Source organism: Physcomitrium patens, chromosome 26 (assembly GCF_059467195.1).
Source record: "Physcomitrium patens ecotype Gransden chromosome 26, ASM5946719v1, whole genome shotgun sequence".
Taxonomy (NCBI): domain Eukaryota; kingdom Viridiplantae; phylum Streptophyta; class Bryopsida; order Funariales; family Funariaceae; genus Physcomitrium; species Physcomitrium patens.
Window position 1 is genome coordinate 7,775,955 of NC_143435.1, and position 25,792 is coordinate 7,801,746.

Here is a 25,792-nt window from a genome sequence, read left to right on the forward strand (position 1 = left end):
TTCTCGAAAGCATTGAGGCATTTTTAGAGGTTGTGGATTACCCTCCTCTAAAACTGAAATCGTTTAGTATTTTTTTTCTTTTCTCCGAGTAGGTTTTAGTGACAGGTAGTGCTACAATTTTCTCCAAGAGACTTAGTAATTTCTTCTTCTCTCAAAATTTTAATCCATCTATTCTCTAAATATGGAAGTAGACCAGGTCATAGACAGTGCATCTCCACAAGTAGACAATAGAGTGGCAACTCTTGCAGATCTTCAAGATGCGAAATTCATAGCCTACAACAAGAGATTATTCGACTGAGAGAAGCAAGACATGTGTCACATACGACCCCTATAGATACTTCAAGGATTAGTACGAAAGAACCAAAAGCGAATATACCAAACAAGTTTGACGGAACAAGAGCCAACTTCCGAGGTTTTGTGCAACAAGTACGGCTTTACCTACGCCTATACCCTTCTCGTTATCCGAATGGATTTACCCAGGTTGCTTTCATAGGTACTCTTCTATCAAGAAATGCTCGCTCTTGGTTTGCTCCACTATTGAAGAAGGATTCTCCAATATTGTACGACCTAGAGGCTTTCATAGAGAGACTTACTGCTGCGTTTGGAGATAGCGATCGAGAAAGAGTGGCTGAAAGAAAGATACAAAATCTGCGACAAGGATCACGTTTTGCTGCAATCTATGCTGCAGAATTTCAACAGCTTACATGTGATCTTGATTGGAATGATAAGGCGTTCATGATACGATTTCGATATGGACTGAGAGATGATGTCAAGAACTTATTGATCACCATGCCTAAGGCGAATACTTTAGAAGAACTTATATCTCAGGCAATTATTTGTGACAATCGCCTCTTTGAATTACGACAAGAAAGACGATCAAGCTGGAGAAATGATGGAGCATTTGCTATATTTTCAAAAGGTCCAGAGAATCACTCCACAGATCCTGAACCCATGCAAATTGATGCGGTACGTTTCAAACCCCTCACAGCTGAGGAAAGGAAGCGACGGTTTGAACAAAACTTGTGTTTATATTGCGGAGAAGCGGGCCATAAAGCTGTAGATTGTCGGAAGAAACAGAAGCCTCAAACAACAAGACTCACGAGTACAAGTATGCAGGAAAACAAGGACGCCCAACCACAATAGGGATCGTGCGGCTGGACATCTCAACATCCAAAATTAATCAAGGTCCCTTTCTCTCAACTCAACCTTCAGATTATTTTATGGTACCTTTACATCTGGGTATTCAAGAACTACAAGTCGATGCTTTATTAGACTCGGGTGCATCCGCTTGCTTTATAGATGAAGAGTTTGCCAAGCTTCACAATATTTCTCTTGTAAAGAAACTTAAGCCTGTCCATGTAGAAGTCATAGACGGACGACCATTGTCTTCGGGCAATGTTATCCATGAAACTAAACCATTGAAGGTACGTCTTGAAAACCATGAGAGCAATATTGTGTTTAATGTTATCAAGACCCCTTCATGTCCTATCATTTTGGGACTATCTTGGCTTGATAGATATAATCCATTGATAGATTGGAAGTTGCGAAAAGTGACATTTCCAACAAACTCCTTGAAGGTGGAATCTGCCAAGACAATGTCTAGAAACAAATCCTTGTTTATAGGTGCAAGGGCTTTCATGAAGGAAGCCAAGCAAAATACACCTCTTGTCATCTTCGCAACTCCAACTCGAGAAGATGCAACTCCGACTTTGGTTATTCCAAAGCAGTATGAAGAATTCAAAGATGTCTTTGAAAAGAAGAATGCTGATATGCTGCCAGAGCATCGACCCTATGACTGTGCCATTGAATTGCAACAAGGAGCACAACCACCTTTTGGACCAATCTACAATTTGTCGCAGATGGAATTGACTGAGTAGCGGAAGTATATTGACGAGAATCTAGCCAAGAACTTCATCCGTCATTCAAAGTCACCAACTGGGGCACCAATCTTATTTGTGAAGAAGAAAGATGGCTCACTACGGATGTGCATGGACTATCGAGGTCTCAACAAGGTGACAAAAAAGAATCGCTACCCACTGCCTTTGATCTCTGGTCTTCTAGAACAACTTAGGCGTGCAAGGATCTTTACAAAGATTGACCTAAGGGGAGCTTACAACCTTGTGCGAATTAAGGAAGGAGATGAATGGAAGACAGCGTTTCGAACAAGGTATGGCCATTTTGAATACAATGTCATGCCATTTGGTCTTACTAATGCTCCAGCGGTCTTTCAACACATGATGAATGACATCTTTCGAGAGCATCTAGATGATTTTGTTGTCATCTATCTGGATGATATTTTGATATTTTCTAAGAACGAGGAAGAACACGAGAAGCACGTTTGTCTGGTACTCAAAAAACTTCGGGAGCGAGGACTCTATGCCAAATTGGAGAAGTGCTTATTTCACCAAACTGAGATGGAGTTTTTGGGATTCATCGCGACTACGGAAGGCTTGAAGATGGATCCAAAGAAGGTGGAAGCAATCATGTCTTGCGAAGTTCCGAAGACGGTTAGGGACGTACAATGTTTTCTTGGATTTGCTAACTACTATCCGATCTTCATCAAGAATTATTCTCAAGTTGCTGCCCCCCTCACTCGGTTAACGTGCAAGGACAAGCTCGAATGGGGACCTATCGCAGAAAAAGCATTTCAAGATTTGAAGATGGTATTTACTACAGCTCCAATCTTGGTACATCCGGACTTTACAAAGGCCTTTTATTTGGAGACAGATGCTTTGGATTTTGCTTTGGGAGGTGTACTTTCACAGATGGGCGTAGATGAGAAGCTCCATCCAGTTGCGTTCTATTCTCAAAAATTCTCTGCTGCTGAGATCAACTATGAGATCCACGATAAGGAACTCCTTGCTATAGTAGATTCTTTCCAAGAATGGCGCCACTTTCTCGAAGGAACTGCACATCCAGTGACCGTATATACGGATCATAAGAATTTGGAGTATTTTATGTCGGCTCGGGTTTTGAATCGGCGTCAAGCTCGGTGGAGTATGTCGCTATTCAGGTTCGACTTTGTTATTACTTATCGGCCTGGGAAGCAACAAGGATTGTCCGATGCATTATCAAGGAGATCATATCTCGCGCCAAAGGCTAGAGATGCAGCATTTGATCAACAGTGCATGACATTGTTGAAGCCAGAGAAATTTCAGCTCAACGCAACTATTGTACCAATTGATGCTGACTTCCTCGACCAAGTACGGGCCGCAACCATTGAAGATTCTCTAGCCCTTGATATCAAGCAACATGCTAGTGATGATAAATTCAAGATGGAAGGAGATCTAGTATATTTCGAAGAGCGGTTGTATATCCCAAAAGGGGCAACACGACTCCGAGTTCTTCAATCTCGTCATGACTTTCCAGCTGCGGGACATTTTGGATTCAATAAGACCTTGGAACTCATTTTTCGCGATTTCTGGTGGCCTCAAATGTGGAAGGATGTGAAAGATTTTGTTGTATCTTGTGACATTTGTTCAAGATCCAAAAACCCTCGACATCGGCCTTATGGACTTCTACAGCCATTGTCTATTCCGCGCCGACCATGGTCTTCGGTTTCCATGGACTTTATTACGGATTTACTATCATCGAATTCATTTGACAGCATTTTTGTTGTCGTAGACCGGCTTACAAAGTTGGCACATTTTGTCCCTTGCAAGAAGACATCGTCAAGCAAACACACAGCAAGACTCTTTCTTGATAATGTGTATCGATATCATGGTCTATCAGATGATATCGTATCGGATCGAGGAACCCAGTTTGTGTCAAAGTTTTGGAAATCTCTTTTTGAAATATTGAAGGTGGATATCAAGCTTTCTTTGGCATTTCATTCTCAAACGGACGGCCAAACAGAACGGGTGAATCAAGTTTTAGAGCAATATTTACGTTGCACCATCAACTATCAACAAGATGATTGGGTCGCATATCTACCGCTAGCCGAGTTCGCATATAACAACACCCTTCATGCGTCAACTCAACAAACGCCATTCTTTTCCAATTATGGATACCATCCGAAGCTTGACTTATGGAGTTCGTCAACGATTAACAATCCGATAGCTGAAGGATTGGTGAAGGAGCTTTCGCAGCTTCAAACTACATTGAAGCTTCAATTGTAAACTGCCCAAGAATCTTACTAGGCGTCTGCGGTTAAATTTCGGAATCAGGCACCTAAATTCACGATTGGAGACAAAGTTTGGCTGCTTCGACGAAATATTAAGACCAAGCGGCCATGTGACAAATTGGACTATCGGAGATTGGGACCTTTTATTATCCAGAAGCAGATCAATCCTGTAGCGTATCGTCTAGAGTTACCAGCTACTATGAAGGTACATCCTGTCTTTCATGTTTCTTTGTTGGAGCCTTATCGAGAATCGTCTTTTCCTGGAAGAGTACAATGTCCACCACCTAGCATAGAAATAGAGAACCACGAAGAATACGAGGTGAAAAAGGTCCTGGATTCACGGCAAAGACGGGGTAAATTAGAATACTTTGTGCATTGGAGCGGTTACGATATTAATGAACGAACATGGGAGCCGGCCGAAAATCTCGCGAATGCGCCGCAAAAGGTACAAGAGTTTCATCGACGATATCCTGAGAAATCCAAGCCGGTTCGACGATAGCTTCTTACTGAAGCTTGCTCATCCAGAAAACAGAAAAGAGAAGAGAGCACCACCAAAATCCATAGTTGATGTAGTCATTCTCTCGAAGATAGCGTAGAACTTTGTTAGTAGCCCAAGTTTATTCTTATTGTTTTAGCCTTTGAATATGGATAGCCAGGATACTACACTTGTCATGTCATCTCAAGCAACTAGCTCACGAAGACGATCGCGAGATGAAGAACCGCTTGCACCTCGACGACGTCGAAGGATTCCGAGCAACAGATCGCTGGTGATTGTATTTGAGGTCGAGCCTGCCTACAATGGTCAGCCAGAAGGAGTGTTTGCAGGACAATTTCACAATGAAGACACGGAGGTTCATGCTTGGTCAGAAGTTGAAGGCGTGGGCAACTACCGTTGGCTTCAAGGACCATTGAATCACTTACCTCGTGAACAACAATTGGAGTTCATAGCAGAGGTTATGCGACAGATCTTCATTTTCTTGCGTTGGTATTGACTCACGATAACATTGCTTCTCGGAGACCTCGAAGCTAAAGGAGGAGGTGATGTTAGGGACATAGTCCTTAGACCTTTCTAGAGACAAGTTTCTAGAACCTTCTAGAAAGAAGTCTCTAGAAACTTCCAGAAGATTCCTTGAATATTCTCTTAGAATATTCTTCAAAGATTCCCTAAAGATTCTCTTAGAAGACTCTAGAAGATTCTTAAAATATTCTAATAGATTCTAGGAAGTTACTTGAAAAGCTTCCTAGCTCTTGGGTAGTTGCTCGAGAAGCTTCATAGTTCTTGGGAAGCTTCTTGATGCGCTTCCTTAGAACCATAGGCCAGTAGTATATATAGGAGTCGAGGCTGAAGAGTTCTTCAGTCTCGACAATACATCTCTTGGAGTTCTAGCTCACCTTTCTGGTGTTGTTCTTGTACTCATCTGTTTAATCTAGTTCTGCCACTTCTTCTTGAACTTCTTGTTAGAGTTCAAGTCTGTATTTTGTGTCCGTGACATAGGGATTGAGTTGACATATTATATTCCATATAAATATGCTCAAAATGAATTTACAAAGTTATTTATAAAGCATATATAATTTATTATCCCGCTATTATTTCTTCAGGTAAATTTACTTGCATCTATGTAGAGTCATGGAATTTTGCATGTTGTAGTATTAATATGCCTTCATCTTTTTTCTCTTGAAATTATTATACCATAAGAGGTCATTTTAGGTTGTATTTAAAATATATCACACATACAGATATTTGGTTGTCATGCTTGGATTCTAATATTAAAACTTCAATGGTGTTCCATTGGAGCTCATTGACAAGAGGGCATATATGTTGGTTTTGATGCACCAAGCATTATTCGTATTGTTGATCCATCAATTGGCACATTATTATGTGCATGTTTTTAAAATTATTGATTAAAAGAGAATATATTTTCATCTCTTTGAAAAGGAGTATCTAATCAAAAAAGAAATATAGTACTTCTATTTGGAGCACCAAAAACATTTACAATGAATCTTGATCTTATAACATCTTTTGTTCAAAACTGAAATTCCTAAGATTTTTTTATCTAAAATAGATTACAAATGGAACACCTCATGGCTTCAATGATGTAACTTGGATTATATTTTTTTTTTTATTAATGAGGCTCAGAGTGTATGTGCTTAGATTGTAATACCAATAACTAATATACATCAAATTGTGACATCAAATACTAAAAAGACTCATAGACTAAGTAAGCAACCACATAAGAAAAAGGCTATAATATGTTGAGAGTGTAAATTTTTACTCCTTAGTTAAAGTTACAAGATGGCTTCAATTAAGAGTTTTTTGTAATTGGTGGTATGAAGTAAAGTAAGCAAATAACAAGAATAAAAGAAGAACCTCAAAGCAATTGAAATGCATGATATGAAGCAATTACAACATTCAAAACTAAATCACAGTCTGTTTACTATGTTTTCACCAAATAAAAAATAAAAGTAAAAAATAAAAATTATATTTTTAATTATATAATTTTATTATCTTTCCAATGACGTAAGAAATACATAAATCCGAATTACTATGAGTAAGTTATGAAGTCTTAAAGATACGAAGTAAATAATTGAAAAGTGAAGTGAATATTTTACCTCAAAGGTAACTTGTTTATAGATCAAGGATTCGAGCCTCACCAAGGCTCACATGTAGTGTATAAGGGTGTTTAAGAGAGGCCACGAGGCCTTAGTCTTATTCTCCTAACTACCTTCAAAGTGTTACAACCCATATGAGACTTGTGCACTCCCCTTCCTACAATAACTACACTAGCTATTGGTCCTCCTATTTTCTACTAGAAGGACCAAAATTTTTGCAATTTTGACCTCACCATAGTATTCAAAAACATCCAATTAACCTAAGAATCTTGCGTGGCCTTCAAATCTTGCTCTATTTCTTCATAAAAGCTCTAAAAGTTGTAAAACTCATTTTTTCCAAGATCTTAAAAATTACTCTAAAAATTCCCAAAAAATACTATATAAATTCTAAATAAATTCTGAAAAATCTTATAATTTTTTTATAATGCTCATATCAATTTAAGGCTATATTTTCCTACCTTGGTGATTTTTGATAATAATAAAAATCAATTTAAATCCACTATAAATCTTATTTTTTTATAGCAATAATTAAAATGACATGAGGTTCTTTCTCATGCTTCTTCTAACTACTAATATTTATAGTTTTTATAAATAGTACATATAGATACAAGACTAATATAAATATTGGTCTTAATAAATAATTTTTAATATTCAATAATGAATTAAAATACTAAACCAATGAAGATAATTACCTCCAAGACTTACTAAGACTTCGTTTCCACCACTAGTATTCTAATTTCCTATTTCTCTAAGGATTTCTATACTATTCATTATATATTGTGATTAAAAGTATTTTAAATATATATTTTTATCCTAAAATAATAAGTGATGCGATTTGATGACTCACACATATGCTAATTCTACAAAACTTATGAGACCATGAATCAATAATGATATATCCATATAAATTATATCTTTATCTCATGTAATAAAAAATCTTGAAATTAGGAGAAATAAAATCAAGTTGAATACAAACTTATTTATTTTATACTATATTACAAACAACATTTAGAATAGACCATCTATTAAAATAGATGAATCATTTGCATAAATGATTGTAGAAGCTCTTTCTTACAAAGAAGGAGAACTTAAATCTCAAACTATTAAAAAAGCGATGTATCGCTCTAATTGATTAAAATAGAAAATTATCATCAAAGAAGAATATACTTCTTTGTGTAAGAAGAGAATCTTTTATGTAATTATAGTTACTTTTATATCTCAACTTGTGTCAAAGACAAGAATTCGATGAAAAACAATTCAGACAAGTGAGCCTTCACTCAAAGAGAGGTAAATAAACAAATATATATATTGAAAGAGAAACTGGAATGGTTATTGCCAAAAGACAAGAAAACTAGGGACCCTTGAAACTAGACTAGAAGCAAGAAAGGAATTGACAAGAATGAAGAAGCCTTCACTCTTGTCTCTATATATACTATCTAACTAAGAGCTACGTGGCGACGTTCTATAGGACCTCCAATAGGTGTTGACTTTGTAGGACACATGCCTTGACTTATAAGGCAAGTTTTTCTATGTGTGGGCCACATAGTTAGCTTGATCTTCAAGCTAAGAACATGTGTGGCACATGGCCAACTTGTTGACCACGTTTCTAATCCAAAAAGTCAATTAAAGACACCTATGAAGTCAAAGCAACGTCTAGGAAGTTTCTAGAAAGCTTCTACATTAAATATTATAGAATTAACTTACTTTTATCTATTTTTACTTACTTCTACCTATTTCTATATGTAATTATTAGCTTACATGATTATGGCCGTGACATTACCCCCCCTTCTAGAGACGAGTTCCACGAGGAGCGGTCATCATATGTTGAGGAAATCTATGATGCGACGAATTGTATTCGCCACATACTCTGATCTCTGTTCTCTTCGAAGATGATTGATAGGGCCTCTCAACCATCGGTAGTATCCTATACCAGGGCAGGAAGACCACCCAGTTATTTGATCATTGTTGAGGCCTTTGTAACTTCGTTCGAATAGAATATTTGGAACACCATCAGAAGTTGTTCCTACCTCTAGCAAAATCACCAAACATCGAGAGTCTCTTCCCAAATCGTGATACCAAATGCGTTGTATCTCACCATCTATTCGAGGAAGAGAATGTCGTTCTTGAAGATGTTCATCTCGATTGCATCGTCTTGAAGGTTGTGACAATCGTAATGTCTCGTCGAGCAGGTCAGCAATCGAAGGTTCTTGAGTTGAATCCGCTGGTTGTTGGCTCTCCATCTAATTAGCGTCACAAATGCAAAGAAGTAACAAACAAGGATAGGAAATTGAATGTTATCTTGCCTCAATCTTGTCTCTTTTATAAGAGAGATTTTCATCTTGGTTTTGATGGATGTCATTGATGAAAAACTTTGACTTTAGCTAATGCATTTGCTAGATTCCTGGATGGCTCCCATGTGCGTTCACTAATATCATATCCGCGCCAATGAACAAGATATTCCAGCTTATTTCGACGCCGCCTTGAGTCTAATATCTCTTCCACCTCAAATTCTTCATTATTATCTACTTCTATAGGATGCGATGGCATTTGTCTTCTTCCTTGTATATCCACTATCTTATATGGTTCAAGAAGAGACACGTGGAATACAGGATGGATCTTCATTGACTCCGGTAGATGTAACCGATATGCAACTGGGTTGATCTGTTCAGAAACAGAAAAGGGGCCAAGCCTACGATAGTCCAACTTGTCAAATGGTCGAGTAGTCTTGATATTGCGACAAAGTAGCCATACCTTATCACCCACGTTGAGTTGTGGTTGCTCCTTACGATATAGATCTACGTTTATCTTTTGTCGTTCTTGAGCTTCCTTCAATTGCGTCTTCATTATTGCATGTAACTCTGACAACCGATTTGCCATATCTTCTGCTGCAGGATTATCAACTTTTGAAAAATCAAAAGTATCAAGTCGTGGATGATAGCCATAATTGGCAAAGAAAGGTATTTGTTACGTGGAAGAATGTACCGTATTATTATAAGCAAACTCTGCCAATGGCAGAAGGGTTGTCCAATCATCTTATTGATAGTTGATAGTACACCTTAAATATTCCTCCAAGACTTGGTTTTGGCGCTCTGTTTGTCCATCAGTTTGAGGATGGAAAGCCGAAGATAGCTTTATGTCCACTTTTAAAATCTTGAAAAGGGTCCTCCAAAATCTTGACACAAATTGAGTTCTCCTATCCGATATGATATCTTTAGGTAATCCATGATAGCGATAGATATTATCAATGAAAAGCTTAGTTGTTTCTTCACCTGTGATAGATTTTATACATGGCACAAAATGTGTCATCTTAGTGAAACGATCTACTATCACAAATATAGAATCATAAGATCTTGGGCTTGGAAGATCTGTGATGAAATCCATAGAAACAGAAGACCATGGTTGTTCTGGTATAGGTAATGGCTGAAGAAGTCCGTAAGGTCGATGATGAGGAATTTTTGATCTTGAACAAATATCACATGATTTTACAAAGTCTTTGACTGACTTCCACATTTGGGGCACCAAAAATCTCTTGATATGAGTTCCAAAGTCTTATTATATCCAAAGTGCCCTACTGCTGGAAAGTCATGACGTGCTTGAAGAACACGTAAACGTGCTTCTCCTTCTGGAATATATAGGCGTCCTTCAAAATATAATAGATTATTCTTGAAATCGAACTTAGAAGGATCATGAGACTTGGAAGAATTATTCTCGATATCATAAACAAGAGGGTCTGAGGACATACTGGACTGAATTTGCTTGAGAAAAGTTGAATCAACAGTCAATGTTGATTTCATTGCTCGGAGATGAAATTGCTCCGGTTTCAAGAAGACCGTTCTTTGTTGCTCAAAAGCTGCATCTCCTTCTTTTGGTGCAAAATAAAACGTCTAGATAGGGCATCAGACAAACCTTGTTGTTTTCCTAGCCGATAAGTGATAATGAACTCGAATCTTGATAAAGACATACTCCAACGAGCTTGACGACGATTCAATACGCGTGTTGACATGAAATACTCAAGGTTCTTGTGATCTGTATACACAGTGACTGGACTAGAAGCGCCTTCTAGATAATGATGCCATTCTTGAAAGGAATCCACGATCGCAAGAAGTTTTTTATCGTGGATCTCATAATTGATCTTGGCTGCTGAGAATTTTCTTGAATGAAAAGCTATCGGATGAAGTTTGTCATCTATTCCCATTTGTGATAAAACTACACCCAAGGCAAAATCTGATGCATCTGTTTCCATAAAAAATACCTTGGAAAAGTCAACACGATATAAGACTGGTGCAGAGACAAACGATGTCTTTAAGGCTTCAAATGTTGCTTCCGCTTCTTGATTCCATTGGAATTTATCTTTACTAGTCAAGCGTGTAAGTGGAGCTGCAACTCGTGAGAAATCTTTGATGAAGATCCAATAGTAATTGGCAAATCCCAAGAAACATTGGACATCTCTTACTGTCCTTGGAATCTTCCTATCCATGATTTTTTGGACTTTCTTAGAATCCATCATGAGACCATCATTTGAAATGATGTATCCTAAAAAGTCAACTTGAGTAGTATAAAATACACACTTTTCCATCTTGGCGAACAAGCCTGCATCTCTAAGTTTTTGTAATACTTGACGAACATGTATTTCATGTTCTTCGACGTTCTTAGAATAGATCAGGATATCGTCTAGATAGCAGACGACAAAATCGTCTAAGAATTCACAAAATACATCATTCATGAGATGTTGAAAGCAGCTGGTGCATTCGTGAGTCCAAAGTGCATGATATTATATTTGAAATGTCCATACCTGGTTCCAAACGCAGTCTTCTATTCATATCCTTCTTTGATCCGTACTAGATTATATGCTCCTCTTAGATCTATTTTTGTATAGATCTTAGCTTGATTCAACTGGTCAAGGAGTCCTGATATCAAAGGTAATGGATACCTGTTCTTGATTGTGATCTTATTGAGTCCTTGATAATCAACACACATTCGTAAAGATCCATCTTTTTTCTTTACGAATAGAATTGGAGCTCCTGCTGGAGATTTTGAATGGCGTGTGAAATTCTTCGCTAAATTCTTGTCAATATATGTCTTAAGTTCAGCCATCTCATCTTGCGATAAACTGTAAATTGGTCCAAATGGTGGCTGAGTTCCTTCCTTGAGGTCGATTGAATAATCATATGGGTGATGCTCAGGAAGAATATCTGCATTCTTTTTCTCAAAAACGTCTTGATATTCCTGATATTAACTAGGAATGCCACTTGAAGTCTTTACGTTTTCAGAAATAGGTGCAACATAAATAGCAAAAGTTGATCCTTCTTTTGTTGCGTGTATAAATGCTTTTGTACCTATCAGTATGGGTTTTACTATATTAGACTTATAATTTTTTACTTGGTTGGTAGAACTATTAATAAAGTTGTGGGAAAAGTCAAATTTACGCGAATTCCAATCTATTCGAGGGTTATATTTTTCTAGCCAGGATAAACCTAAAATAACTAGATTGGACGGGGATTTAATTATGTTAAAAGCTATGTAGCTATCATGACCGTCTATTGTTACTTTTATAGGATGAGTTTCATGAGTGACATCTCCAGAAGACAAGGGACGACCATCTATGACTTCTACATGTACTGGTTTAGGTTTCTGTACAAAGGGTATTTTACGACTTTTAACAAATTGTTCATCTAAAAAACATGCTGAGGCTCCCGAATCTAATAAAGCAGAGGCTTTGTAATTCTTAGGTCCTAAATATAAGTCTATTATAAAACAATGAGAGGGTTCTGAGGAGAGGATAGGACCTTCATTAGGAATTGTACAAGGTTCCAGCTGCACGGTCCCTATTGTAGCTGGACGAATCCATTTTCTGACATGTTGTCTTCTTTGACCGTCGTACCCCTCATTTTATAGTTGCGTCATTTCTTTGGACAATGTTGAGCAGTGTGCTTAGGTTCTCTGTAATATAAACATAATCCTTCTTGACGACGACGAATCTTTTCTTGCTCAGTTAGGGGTTTAAATTGTACCGCATCAATTTGCATGTCTTCTACTTTCGACTGTACGTTTGGCCAAGATTTTGATGTTGCTATTGATTAATAACGTTGAGGTTCCCGTGAATGATTCTTGGATCAAAATTTGAAAAGTCGATTATCACATTTTACCGCAAAATCGATTGCTTGACTCAAAGTTTGAGGATCAGGTAAGTTGAGCATCAATTTCTTTACTTCGTATTGCAATCCATAAAGAAATTGACTGATGAGTGCAGCATCATCCCACTTGATGTCAATTGCAAGTTGTCAAAATTGTGAAGCATACACTGTTACTGAGCGATTTTCTTGTCGTAGAATTTGGATCTTTTTTGTTGCAATACGAGTTGCATCGTGTTCACCATACATAGATTGAAACTCCGCCAAAAAAGCTTCCAAATTATCTAATATTGGATTTCGTTGTTCAAGAAAAGATGAAAACTACGATAATGCAGAACCAGAAAGTAGAGTGCCAATAAACCTGACTTGTGATCCTGGAGTTGGATAGCTTTGAGTTGAAGTTCAATTGCCAATTGTACTTGATTGATGAACCCTCGAAACTTTGATCTCGTACCATCAAATTTCTCGGGTAAGGCAATTCTTGGTTTTCTAGTGCTTACATGGTGTTGTACAATTGGAGAAGGAACGTAATTTGTTGCAGATGTTGAAGCAGCTCCGATCATCTCTATATCCCTACTTTTTGCTATTCTTGTTCTTTCCTGTGTTGGTGAATTGAGTTGATGCATCGCAAGCATTAACTCCCTCATTTGCTCTTGCATTTGTGCCATTGCACTCTTCATTTCAACAAGCTCTGCCATAATGACACTAAAAAGAAAAATTTGTTTGATAGTGCTCAAGACAAAAGAAAAGAAAGACTTGATAACAAAGAAGATACTAAGAACAATATCAGTTTAGAAGTGGGTAATCCGCACACTTCTAATACGCTTATGTCTTGTCAAGAGAAAGGGGTAATCCACTCTTATTCAAGAAAAACAAAGCTCTGATATTATAAGTGTACTCTTGTCAATCTGTCAAGGACAAGAACTCGATGAAAAATAATTCAGACAAGTGAGCCTTCACTGAAAGAGAGGTAAATAAACAAATATATATATTGAAAGAGAAACTGGAATGGCTATTGCCAAAAGATAAGAAAACTAGAGACCCTTGAAACTAGACTAGAAGCAAGAAAGGAATTGACAAGAGTGAAGAAGCCTTCACTCTTGTCTCTATATATACTATCTAACTAAGAGCTACGTGGCGACGTTCTATAGGACCTCCAATAGGTGTTGACTTTGTAGGACACATGCCTTGACTTATAAGGCAAGTTTTTCTACGTGTGGGCCACATAATTAGCTTGATCTTCAAGCTAACAACATGTGTGGTTCATGGCCAACTTGTTGACCACGTTTCTAATCCAAAAAGTCAATTAAAGACACCTATGAAGTCAAAGCAGCATCTAGAAAGTTTCTAAGAAGCTTCTATATTAAATATAATAGAATTAACTTACTTTTATCTACTTTTACTTACTTCTACCTATTTCTATATGTAATTATTAGCTTACATGATTATGGCCGTGACACCTTGTAGGATATAAGATAGTATTAATATACAAGTAAGATGCTAAAGGTCAAATAATCTATTATAAAGCTTGTCTTTTTGCCAAAAGATTTATCAAATGGTTTGGCATTGATTATGAATCCACATATTCTCTAGTCATGGATTCAATTACATTTCAATATATTATTGAAATAGCAATTCATGCCAACCTTGAAATACATTTTATAGATGTATTAATTGTGTATTTATATGGTTCTTTTAATGTAGATATTTATAAGAAAGTTCCACCTGGTTTGAAAATAGGAACTCCAAATGTACTTCTTCTACAATAATATTGTGGTATTAAATTACACAAGGCCTTGTATGGTCTAAAATAATCTAGATGTATGTAGTATCAATATTTCTAAGATTATTTAATTACAAATAAATTTGTAAGTGATCAAATAATTCCTTGTTTATTTATCAAACAAGATATAATTAATTTTGTAATGATTGCTATATATGTTGATGAACTTAACCTAGTGGATACTAGATTTATATGCATTGTAGCTACTAACCTACTTATCTATGAATTTGAAATAAAAATATTAGAAAAAATAACTTTTGCATTGAACTTTAAATTATGCATCTCATACATGATAGTATTTTTTTCTATAAATTAATGTATATTAGACAAATCTTACAAAGATTCAATATAATTGATGCTTATCTATTGTCAATACCAATAGTTGGACGTGGTTGTTATGGTAATGATCTATATTATTTATACAAGGAAGAGGAAGAAATATTAGAAAATCAATATCTATACTTCATAGCAATTAAAGTACTTTTAAATTTAATCATATCTACAAGATTAGATATTATATTTGCAGTTAATATTCTTACAAGATATAGTGCAGGTCTAATACTATAGCATTAGAATGACATCAAATATTTATAATGTTATTTAAAAGACACTAAAGACTTGGAATTATATTGCATATGATTTGCAAATCCAAAATTGATTAGATATTGTGATGCAAGATATAAATTTAATATTGCAATAACTAAATTTTAAATAGGCTATGTATTCTTAGAACATAGAGCTACAATATCATGGAAATTAGTGAAACAAACTACAACTGCAACTTCATCCAACCATATAAAAATTATTGTCTTACATGAAGCATCTCAAGAATGTATTTGATTGCAATCAATTGACAAACTCATTTAGACAACTTGTGAACTTTCATATGATGATTCTCCAACTATCTTGTATAAAAATAATAGCACTTGTATTGCATAGATATAAATTGATTTCATTAAAGATAACAAAATAAAGCATATTAATCCAAAGTATTTTAGCTATACTTATGATTTGGTTATTGATCAAGCACTTAAAATCAAAAAAATTGAATCTACAAATAACTTGGTTGATCTCTTTACTAAAGCTCTCATTTTATACAACCATCGCCAACTTATTTATAGCATTGGCATGCAATAACTTTTCTTGAACAAGAAAGTTAATGAACTCTTTAAATAATTTTTTTAAAAAAATGATGTTTTATTCTTTTTCTTTCATCTATGGTTTTGCCCTTGAATATAATAAGATTTTTTCAAATAAAGTTTTAATGAGGCGGTAGTTATTGATCTAGCAAGTTTACAGAAAAGTAAAGATCATAGCTCTATGCAAATTTTATGTTATGTAAATATTATGACAAGCAAGGAAGAGTGTTGAGAGCATTAAATGTAGCTAACACTCTCCATAATATTTACTATAGTTTATAGTAAATACTATAACTACAGTGTTTAGAATATAGTGGGCAGAAACTATTTATCTTTTCTCTTCTCTTTGTATACAAGAGATAACCACATCAATATACTCTTGTTTTTGTGTGTGTTTTGTGTGTGTGAATATTACTTCCAACTCCTATTGTGTCTCTACAAAACATTCTCAACAAAAAGGAATTGGAAACAAATGGTGACTTTTGACATGCTCAGAGATCGTTGTGGGGTCACTCCAGCAAACAAACAAAGCTGAAATGCTCATATCCCACATTTGGTGAAAAACACAGAAGTTTGACTTATTCATTCATTTACTTACATTACTCTTCACCATCCTTCTTTTGCACAACTATGTTTCCTTTGTAGATGCTTAACACTCATCTAATTTATGTTTTTTTTCTTCATATCATTGTATTTTAGGGAAAAGGGGGAGAGGGGGACCTTATTCTGTTTAATGTGTGGTATTTTATTACAGTTTTTGGTTCCATTGAAGAAGCTGGGTTTTTATCATGATGATAGACAATGAGCAACATCAGAAGGCTTTTAATAATATTGTTGCAGTCCTTAAGGGAATCTCAAACAGAAGAGGACAAAGAAAAAGAAGAAGAATCATACACAGCCTTTGTCTTCTTTGTGGACATGATGATGCTCTGTTGATGTATTTTAAAACAAATAAGAATGATTTCAATGAACACAATAATAATTACAGCAACTAGAAGGGGGATAAGAACATTAATGCAGGTGCATGGGTGGGTGAGTAAGCAGAACACCATAATAACCTCAACCATTATGGTCTGTCTGTCTGCATGTGTGTATGTTTGTGTGTTTGTGTTTTAAGTATCCATTTCTAAAATCGGGGACTTCACTGGCAGGCAGTGCCCTGACCATAGGCCACAAGAGTTGGGGGTGGCAATGTTACTCTCTTTAATTTACTATAACAGTCATTTGTTTGGCTAAACACACAATCTATTAGTAAAATCATATCCATTAAAAATCATGAATAATATTTGATGTTTTTTTCTTTTAATGTTCTCTATACCATTTAAAAATACACTATTTCCCAAGTCAAATGATAATATTAGGAAACATTTTGGTTTTATGGTTACTTTTATGGTAAAAGGTGATGGTTCTAAGCATAAACAGTATTGTGTTATGCATGCTTGGAGAATAGAAGCTATGGTGAGCAGTGTGTGAGTATGCAAGAGCATTTTGACAGTGATAAATAATATATTTTAAAAATCCTTTATGTTGCTACAATTATCTGAGATTGATTAATGAAAAGAAAACCCAAATGTGTATGTAAGTTTTAATGATAAGAAATTGATGTAATGATAAGAAATGATGGATGGCTCTTAATACATAAATTTAAGTAATTTGAAAGTTTGGGAATTCTACAAGAAAAAAACAATGCATCTTCATACTTATAAGTTACATTAATAAATTTAAAAATTCACATATTCAAACTCAATTGAACATAATTTTCATACAATAAACTTTAATGATGAATAAGCTCCAGGCTTATTAAAAATTATTGTTATGTATTGTAAATAATTATTAAAATTTTACAATACTTTTTCATTTTATATATTTATTGTTATATATGTACTGATGCTCATGTACAGCTTCAAAAATGTAAAATTTAATTGCAACATTATATGATAATCAAATCATAATTAAAGTTCTAATTTTTTAAAAAAATTCATTCATTTCCTTTCTATTTAATAATTTTGTGCAAGAGAATGTAAAATAAGTGACAGTTTTCTTTGGGTGATTATATATATATATATATATATATAGATAGATAGTTTACACCAGGTAATAATATATGCATTAACATCATTTGTAATGGTCTTCATGCTAATTTATGTGTACATATATATATAGTTTTACACATTATGTGGTTTTATTTGTCTTGCTAACTTAAAATTTTAATTTTAATCATACTTATATGATAACCATTATGTTAACAACTGCACATAAGCTTCCAAAATAATTGAAATTTTCAGTGAATCCTAAACACTAATTCAGTAGTACTATAAATAAGTTTAATAATAAGCAAAAGCTCTGATCTTATGAATATGTTTGCATATTGAGTTAATAGTATTTGTCAAACATGTACATAAACATCATAAGATGATATTGACACATATCTGTATTTTACTCATCATATCTTGAAATTTAAGTTATACATTTTCTTGTTACTATGAATTTATTTGATGGAGTTTCATATTTAAAATATTTTTTTGACAAAAACAATACATACAAAACAGTGCTATATGTATACATTTTTATGTACACTAATGTGATACAATACATTATATATACACTTAAAAACATATAGATACATGTCAAGTGGAATTTTCTTGTGTCATAGCTCAATATTGGCAAGTGCTACTTTTACATTTGATTCAAATCCAGTATTTATACATGAATTACAATCTAATTTTTCTGTTTATTTACATCTCTCAAAGAAAAGCATAGAAACTGGAAATTAATCATTAGAAAATTTTATGATTTTTCATATAATTGTTGTATATATTCTATTTTGTGTTCATTGAACCATTCCAAACAAAAACGAAAGGAATGTCCCACCCTTCATGGAAGAAATAGATGGATGCATTACAGAGGCAAGTCATACACATGCAGTTGTCCTTCTCTAAATCACCTTTCCTGCAACCCAACCATTTGTGTCAAACAAGCACAAACACCACACACACATAACAAACAAGCAAGTAAATAAACTTGCTGCAGTGCATGCTCTGCTGATCTCACTGCATGGCTGCATATGATTTTTAATATATACACATGTATACACACTAATATAAACATTTGTGATTATTGTGCTTTATACATAACACAACATAGTACAGAACTTGTTACACTTACAATGTTCCTATTTCAAAAATGTATTAGAATCTTTGTATTTTGTGGAATCAAACACAATCTTAGAGCACTTGTTGGTTGTTTTAAGTAATCAGGCTCTGTAATCAATGCAAGCAAACAATTTTGCATGTAACTATAGTCATGACGTAGACTCTGACACTCAAATTCAAGCATGCACAAATCATACCCAGCATCTATATTTAAATTGTGGAGGTGGGAGTATACATACAAAATTTTGGGTATGCACACAGCACTAAAAGAATGGGGGAGGAATAAGCCATCACATACAGTCAATGGACCCCATGAAGCATGGAATGGAGGCTTCCCTTCCTTTCACTTCTGGTCCATCACAGTGTGTACAGGTGTAGGACAGAGAACTGTACACATATATCTCTGCAGAGAGGTGAAGAGTGACAAAATGCAGAAAGGTCAAGGCTGGACTGGCATAGCCACTAAAGCATGGACATGTGCTGTGACCATGCCCTGTCCTGCTGCAAGTGACCCTTTGTCTCCCTGTGTTTTCTTCCTGAACAGGGCAAGGCTGTGGAGGACAGGGTAGCCATCTTCTGTTGAATAAATTATGTAACTTGGAGCTGCCCTAGCACATCCTGCGTTGTAGCCAGAACTGTTCTGGGAGCCATGGCTTGCTGGCTGGCAGGCCTAGTGGGGCTGGCTAGCTGCAAATGGAAAGCTCGCAAAGCATGAGACCAAGTTTGGGAAAAGGCCAAGCACACCCCACCGATGGGTGAGCTCTCTCCCTCTCCATGTCTTCATTAGTTTCTTATCATTTGGTTGGCCACCTGCTCCAGGGCACTCCAGGGTTTGGACCCTATAAAAAAGCCTTGGTTTTGTATGCCCTTTTCTTTTTGATGTTGTTCCCATTCCCAGACTACAGTGGCCCTGCTTCTGGAGGAGCCTCCCTGGATATAATGTGGTGATGGAGCCCCCACCAGACACATAAGATGGAGTAACAGATGTTCCTTCTTCAGCGCTACTATGTTATCCATGCACTGCATCTGTTAAGTTAAAGTAATGGTTTCCAAATATTATACTAGTAATTTTTGTTACGACTTACCAGATGTCATTGATCACATGGAGCTGGAGGAAATCTAAGCAAGTACAAGCAAATGGAATTTGTTAATCTTCCTGCTGACAGAGCACTTTTAGCAGGGTTGCTCTTCCAATAAAAAACTGAATTTGCACATGTGGTCATGGGTTCCAACACCCTTTTTTTATGGTACATGGGAATGGATCTATATTATCCTCTCTCTGGACCCCCTACAACTACTTGTGCATAGTCTGGCTCAGCAATCGAGAGTCAACAATATTCCCCCAACCTAGCACTGCTCCAAGAGCAATGATTCTGTGTGTGGAGGGGTTTAGCATTCATTCATTTGGATCAAGATGCTGCTACATATTTAGGCCTTGAGACCAGAGAAAAAGTTCCTTTTGGCCCCATGTCCTTTCCCAGCTTCTGGATCAATGGCAGCGGAACAAGTGCTCACTGGTCATTCAGTGCCTTGTGCGACCGTCAGATTCTAGATTTAGATCATCTCTTCCCCGATTTAGATGCAATTAATACTCCCCCTGTATCATGTCATCAGGAATCTTCACTCAATCAAGTTGCATCGCCAGAGCCGTGCCTCCTGAGACTTCCTTGTAGCCACCAGCCCTCTTGGGATAGGAAGACTGGCAGTGGCTGGCTGGCTGACTGGCTGGATAATTCTGATGCTGCATCGGAGTGTTCGGCCCGAAAGCAAATGGTCTGGACGAATTGGATTCACAATCGAACTTCATCATCCGGTAGCCTCAACGAAACTGTTGCATTTCAGATGGAAGGCGAGCCGATTTAAAGTTATCAAAGACGGGCAGATCTGCACTTATGGCTGCAAGTATGCAATGTGTACAGACTATCTGTGGGCTCCATTCTCTTTTTTAACCGTTCCTTTCACTTGCTAGATTTCTGATGCAGCTTCCGAGTGATCATATTCAGATTTGTGCCGCGGCCTTTGCAAATGACTCAGGAATTCGCGAGATGACATGAGTCCCTATCCTATCCACTCACTGATCACAGCATGTTGATACTACTCTAACCGTCGCCTTCACAGTGCAGCAGATTGATGCTCATGCTTCACACTTAACTGTGTGCCCAATAACAAGTTTGAAGGTAGTTTATGTTTCAGTGAGTGTAACCTATACCGTTGATAATGAAGATGAAAGAAACGAAGACTTCACAAAGATGATATATTTTTGAATGCCGAGTTCTCCGAATTGCAAAATTTGTAATACTGCAAGCGTGGAGTAGTAATCCATGAGCACTGAAGTTCACCTCCAGCCTTTGCGGAATTAGTGAACTACGGCTGCACACTACTATCTCCTGAAGAGTATGTATATATCTAAGTCTAGCCGGAAACTTTTCCGCCACTTTCATGTACATGGTTGAAACGAATCTCTCATACTTTACTATCAAACCTACACTCCTGTTCTGTGCAGTACTTAAGTTGCCAATCCTCAAATGGAGCTCACGCCTGCGATGTGCGAGCCTTGAAAATAATGTCAACCTCCAAGATACCTCACGCAGCATTCGAAAATTGAGCATCATGAATCAATAAGTAAAAAGTGGAAAACAATATTTGAGGTGTTCCACAAGAATCAAAGAGCCCCTGTCGCGCATCAAACGTAGAGCATGCTCGATTCCTCCATGAGGTGGGGAAACAGATACCCGTCATCGTAAAAGGGGTAGTGTGAAGAACCAGTGGCGTTGAAAACGTGCAGGCAATTGTTGTCCGGCATGAACATGTCGTTGCAGAGTCCTGAGTTGTTCTCCGGGCAAAGAGAGTATCCCAGTGAGGGATCCTGGCTCCTGGTAGAATCCCAGTCTGCCAACACATTTATGCTCTCCGAATTGCCGGTAACCCTCGAGTGGCTCATCTGCCACGGACTGTTACTTGCCAGTGCTGGTGTAGGCTCATAGGATCTGTGCTGGAGTGATGGCTCATGTTTTTTCACGCTGACGTTCACGCAGTGCGTCGAAGTTGTAGTATTGAACCCCTGCATTGACTCGCTCAACAGGAAGTTAGCCACCGCATCCGGCAGTTCGCAGAGGTTTTGCCAGCTTGATTCATGAGAACAGTTGTGACGTTGCAAAGACACGGAGTTACAATGCCCTGTAATTGCGTCCAGCCCAGAACTTGAAGTGGTTCGCGCAACAGGCATGTCCCATGCCCACTCTGCCCGCCGCGGAGCATTGTGATGGTGTCGATTGTATATGAGATTGGCCGGCAAAATGCTTTCAAGGTTATCTGGATTACGGTTGGAAGGCACCAGTTGGAAAGCACTCGGTCGGCGACAAACATCGGCTGTAGCTGCACTAAAACCGCAAGTCGGCTCGACTTCTGAAGAGAGAGAGAACAGTCCTGGGCTGCCGGCAGCGCCGGTGGTGGGCGAAGATTCAGCCGTGTCTGCAAAGCGCGACGCAGACGTCGAGGATGAGGATTCATCCGAGTAGGGAACCTGTGTGGATAACAAACATTCCTTGGACTCGATTACTCCACCGGTATCCTCCACAGCCACAGTGCTCGGGGTTGGCCCAGTGGAATCAACGACGTACTTTGACACGACCTGGTCGAGCATTCCACCAACATTCTCCGAACTGAACAGCGGCCTCGACCTCTGCGATAGTTTACATGAAGAAGTTGTCGAAACAGCTTTGCTACAAATGATACTCGATCCGCCAAACATTGATGCATTTTCAGAAGCCATTGGAGCATTGTCATTGCTTCGCGTGACCTGCCAACATGAATTGGGAAGCAAGGTCGGCATTATAAAATGAGAACAATAACACAAAGCAACTCCCAAAATCCACCAACAAGTCATAACGAGATTACGGCAGCTACTAACTCGTAGAATCGGAAACAAACTTGGCAAGAAAGTTGAACAGACCTGAAACGGTTGCAATTCCGCGCTGCGATAGCGTGAAACAAGAAGCCCCGAATTCGCAGTAGGACTCCGGACGAGTTGATTAGGGCGAAACTGCATGTCACTCTCAGGCAAGCAACGCCATTGCTCTTCCATCCCAGGACTTACGCTCAAGCTAGACTCAGCAGTCTCGACTTTGTTCTCCTTGAAGCTCTGGAGGACGTTAGGCGACATCTCTACGAGCACTGAACGGGGCATCTGCTGCGAAGGTGGCTGTATCTTTCTATCCACGTATCTGCACCCTTGTCCAGGAAACAAGTTGCGCTCAAATTCCACCAGCTGCTTCTGCGTAGATGGCGAGTTGAGCATATTGCGAGAAGACTCATCGAAACTCGGCTGCGTAATGCAAGTAGTAGTAGTGCTCTGCCAGTCGAAATTTCGAGACTTATTCGTGCTCGATAAGAGCAGCACTTCCCCAAGGGTCTTCTGGGCAATTAAATCCACGGGATGTGTGGCATGCTGCAAACTATTGGGTGCTGCTAGAGCTGCTGCTGCGGACAATAGACAGGTCTCATGCGTTGGATACATGAAGTTGGTGCGTGCCTTAAGCCCTCTCATGGATCTCGCCGCTGCAAAAATGAGGGAAATCATCAGCACTCATGGAGAGAGAAAAATTGTTTACGAAATGAACATCATTTCACCACCACCACCAGAACTGACTCTGGCACGCGATCAGGTGACGATGTGATTCTTACCAGTGTCGTAAGCTAGAGCTGCATCCTCGGCAGTGTCGAAAGTACCTAGCCATCTTCGCTCCTTGGTGTTAGGATCTCTGATCTCCGCCGCATACCGTCCCCAGGGTCGCCGCCGCACTCCTCTGTACCTACCCTCTTGCACCTTCTTCGCCCGCTTGATGCTTGCGGCTTTCAGCTTCTGCGACACGGAGCGCGACCCCATTTTCTCCGGCACAAGGGTGTGACGACTGCTTCCAGAGGCATCTACAGCTGTGGATTGCTCACTCGCCTGCCCTAAAGACGACGCGGTCTGTACTTTACCCACCATTTCGCCCGCAGCACCTTTTAAATGATTCCTCCTCTCCCCTCTCCTTACAATGATGCACTGGCAGAAATTCAGAAACCAGCTGGAACCAATCCCCCACTCCCCTTGACTCCCTACCACTCTATATGATCCACCGCGCCCACATGTCCGCGACTATATCCAACTCTTGCTTGAATTCGGGTGATCCGTCCCCACGGGTTTTATTTAGCTTTCAAAAGAATAAAACCCTGTGAAGGTACTCTCTAGATACCTGCATCAACTGAACTCCTCCACTCGACTTCACACTTCTCTTGGATCGAAACGCGTGCACACACCCCAGATAACATGCATGCAAGCATCACTAGATCACAAGGCAAGGAGGCAGGCAGGCAGGCAGGCATGCAGATGCTTCAACCCATCAGTGACAACCCGACGAGCTTGCAGTTAACGATAGTGTGAGCCGAGTTCTTTATAATGATCGGCTGGATCGATCGGGGGAGGGCATGGGAGAAGGATCCAGGAACTTGTTCAATGGAGGAGACAGGGTAATGGGATTGATGATTGGGCAAAATCCAGAGAAAAGCGAATGTTGGGGAGTGCGATTGTGAATCTAAGGCTGGCTCTCCAGACAGTGCCACAGACCGCTAGAGCATCTTTGTTCCAGGCAAAAAAAACCGTTATAAAAGGACTGCCATTCGACCAGGTACACCACCAGCCTGCCCAGTTCCAAATACTTTCAAAGGTTACAAGCAAAAATTCACTGAAGGCTTCACCACCCCGCATTCTTCTGCTTCTTCTGCTGCTTCTTCTTCGATGTTAGTTTAACTTGGAAAAAAATAAAACATTTGCAGATTTTATTGAATCCATAAAAGGGTTGGCGCCGGGTATTTACTGTACTGAGTGGAACATTGAGTGCATGTAACTCCATGGTATCTATCAAGACTGTAATAATTCAGTAGGGTCTTTGATCGGGCCTGCTACCACTTCATCATGAAACTACTACTCTAAGATCTTCTTCTTCTCCGTTTTAAATTGCGCCCTCACCCCATGCCTTGAACCCCATCGGCCCTGACGTCCAGAATTCACTCCTCTCCCTTGAGCTGGTAATCATTCTTGCCTACCTACTGTCTCCATTTCCCTACAGTGATGTCTTTGTGGCAGCAATTCTGCTGGACAGAGTTGTTGGTTTTCCTGTTCGGTTCTCTTCCAGGTTGTTTAGAGATTCACCTGCTTCTGATCGTGAACTTGTTACTCTCTCTTCTTAAATTGACGTGTCAATCACAGGGGTCCATTCAGCACAGTAAGCTCGCAGTAAGAACCGTGCTTGTGATCGAAACGGGGGGTTTGAAGAAAAGGGCAACGGCCTTGGCGTATGTGTAAGCAGCAAGTCTTCGACAATTTGACGCATGCACACTAATGCAAGAGTTATTTATAAATGAGGTAGGTGGGGAATGCCATAAAATAGAGAACTTCTTTGGCCTTAAGTGGGCCGCAGCTCAGGTGAACAGAATTGTTGGCAACGATTCCAGTGGATGACACTGATTTGAATAGGAAAGGTTTATATTGGATTGAAGGTGGATTTGCTAATCTCACTCGGAGGGATTTACAACTTCTATTTCGAAGAATGGTCCACTACAATGCAGCAACTGAGCTCTCTGTGCATCCTATCCTCAATTCCCGCATACTATTGTGTGAGGAAAATGCTAGATCCTGGGGAAAAAGGTCTTCGTCCTGCTGTGTGGAACCCAATTTAGAGCTGAAGTTAGATCCTTCTATTCTCCCTTCCTGTCTTACTATCACTCCAACTTGCAGCTGGGAGTGACTGAAATTCCCGCAAATAGCTTCGCCCGCATAGTGTGGGGTTAATACGAGGAAGGTGCTTCGTTTT

The 25,792-nt window shown here is 38.3% G+C and overlaps 1 protein-coding gene across 1 annotated transcript; it reads right to left on the reverse strand.

The window, feature by feature from the left end:
• Positions 1 to 21,162: 21,162 nt before the first annotated feature.
• On the reverse strand, positions 21,163 to 24,537 carry LOC112277772 (uncharacterized). The gene is made up of 3 exons (XM_024510475.3): positions 23,622 to 24,537; positions 22,891 to 23,495; positions 21,163 to 22,737 (listed from the first exon to the last, which is right to left on the reverse strand). The coding sequence occupies exons 1-3, from the start codon at positions 23,926 to 23,928 to the stop codon at positions 21,622 to 21,624; spliced, it is 2,028 nt and encodes a 675-aa protein (XP_024366243.1). The 5' UTR covers positions 23,929 to 24,537; the 3' UTR covers positions 21,163 to 21,621.
• Between the last annotated feature and the right edge of the window lie 1,255 nt (positions 24,538 to 25,792).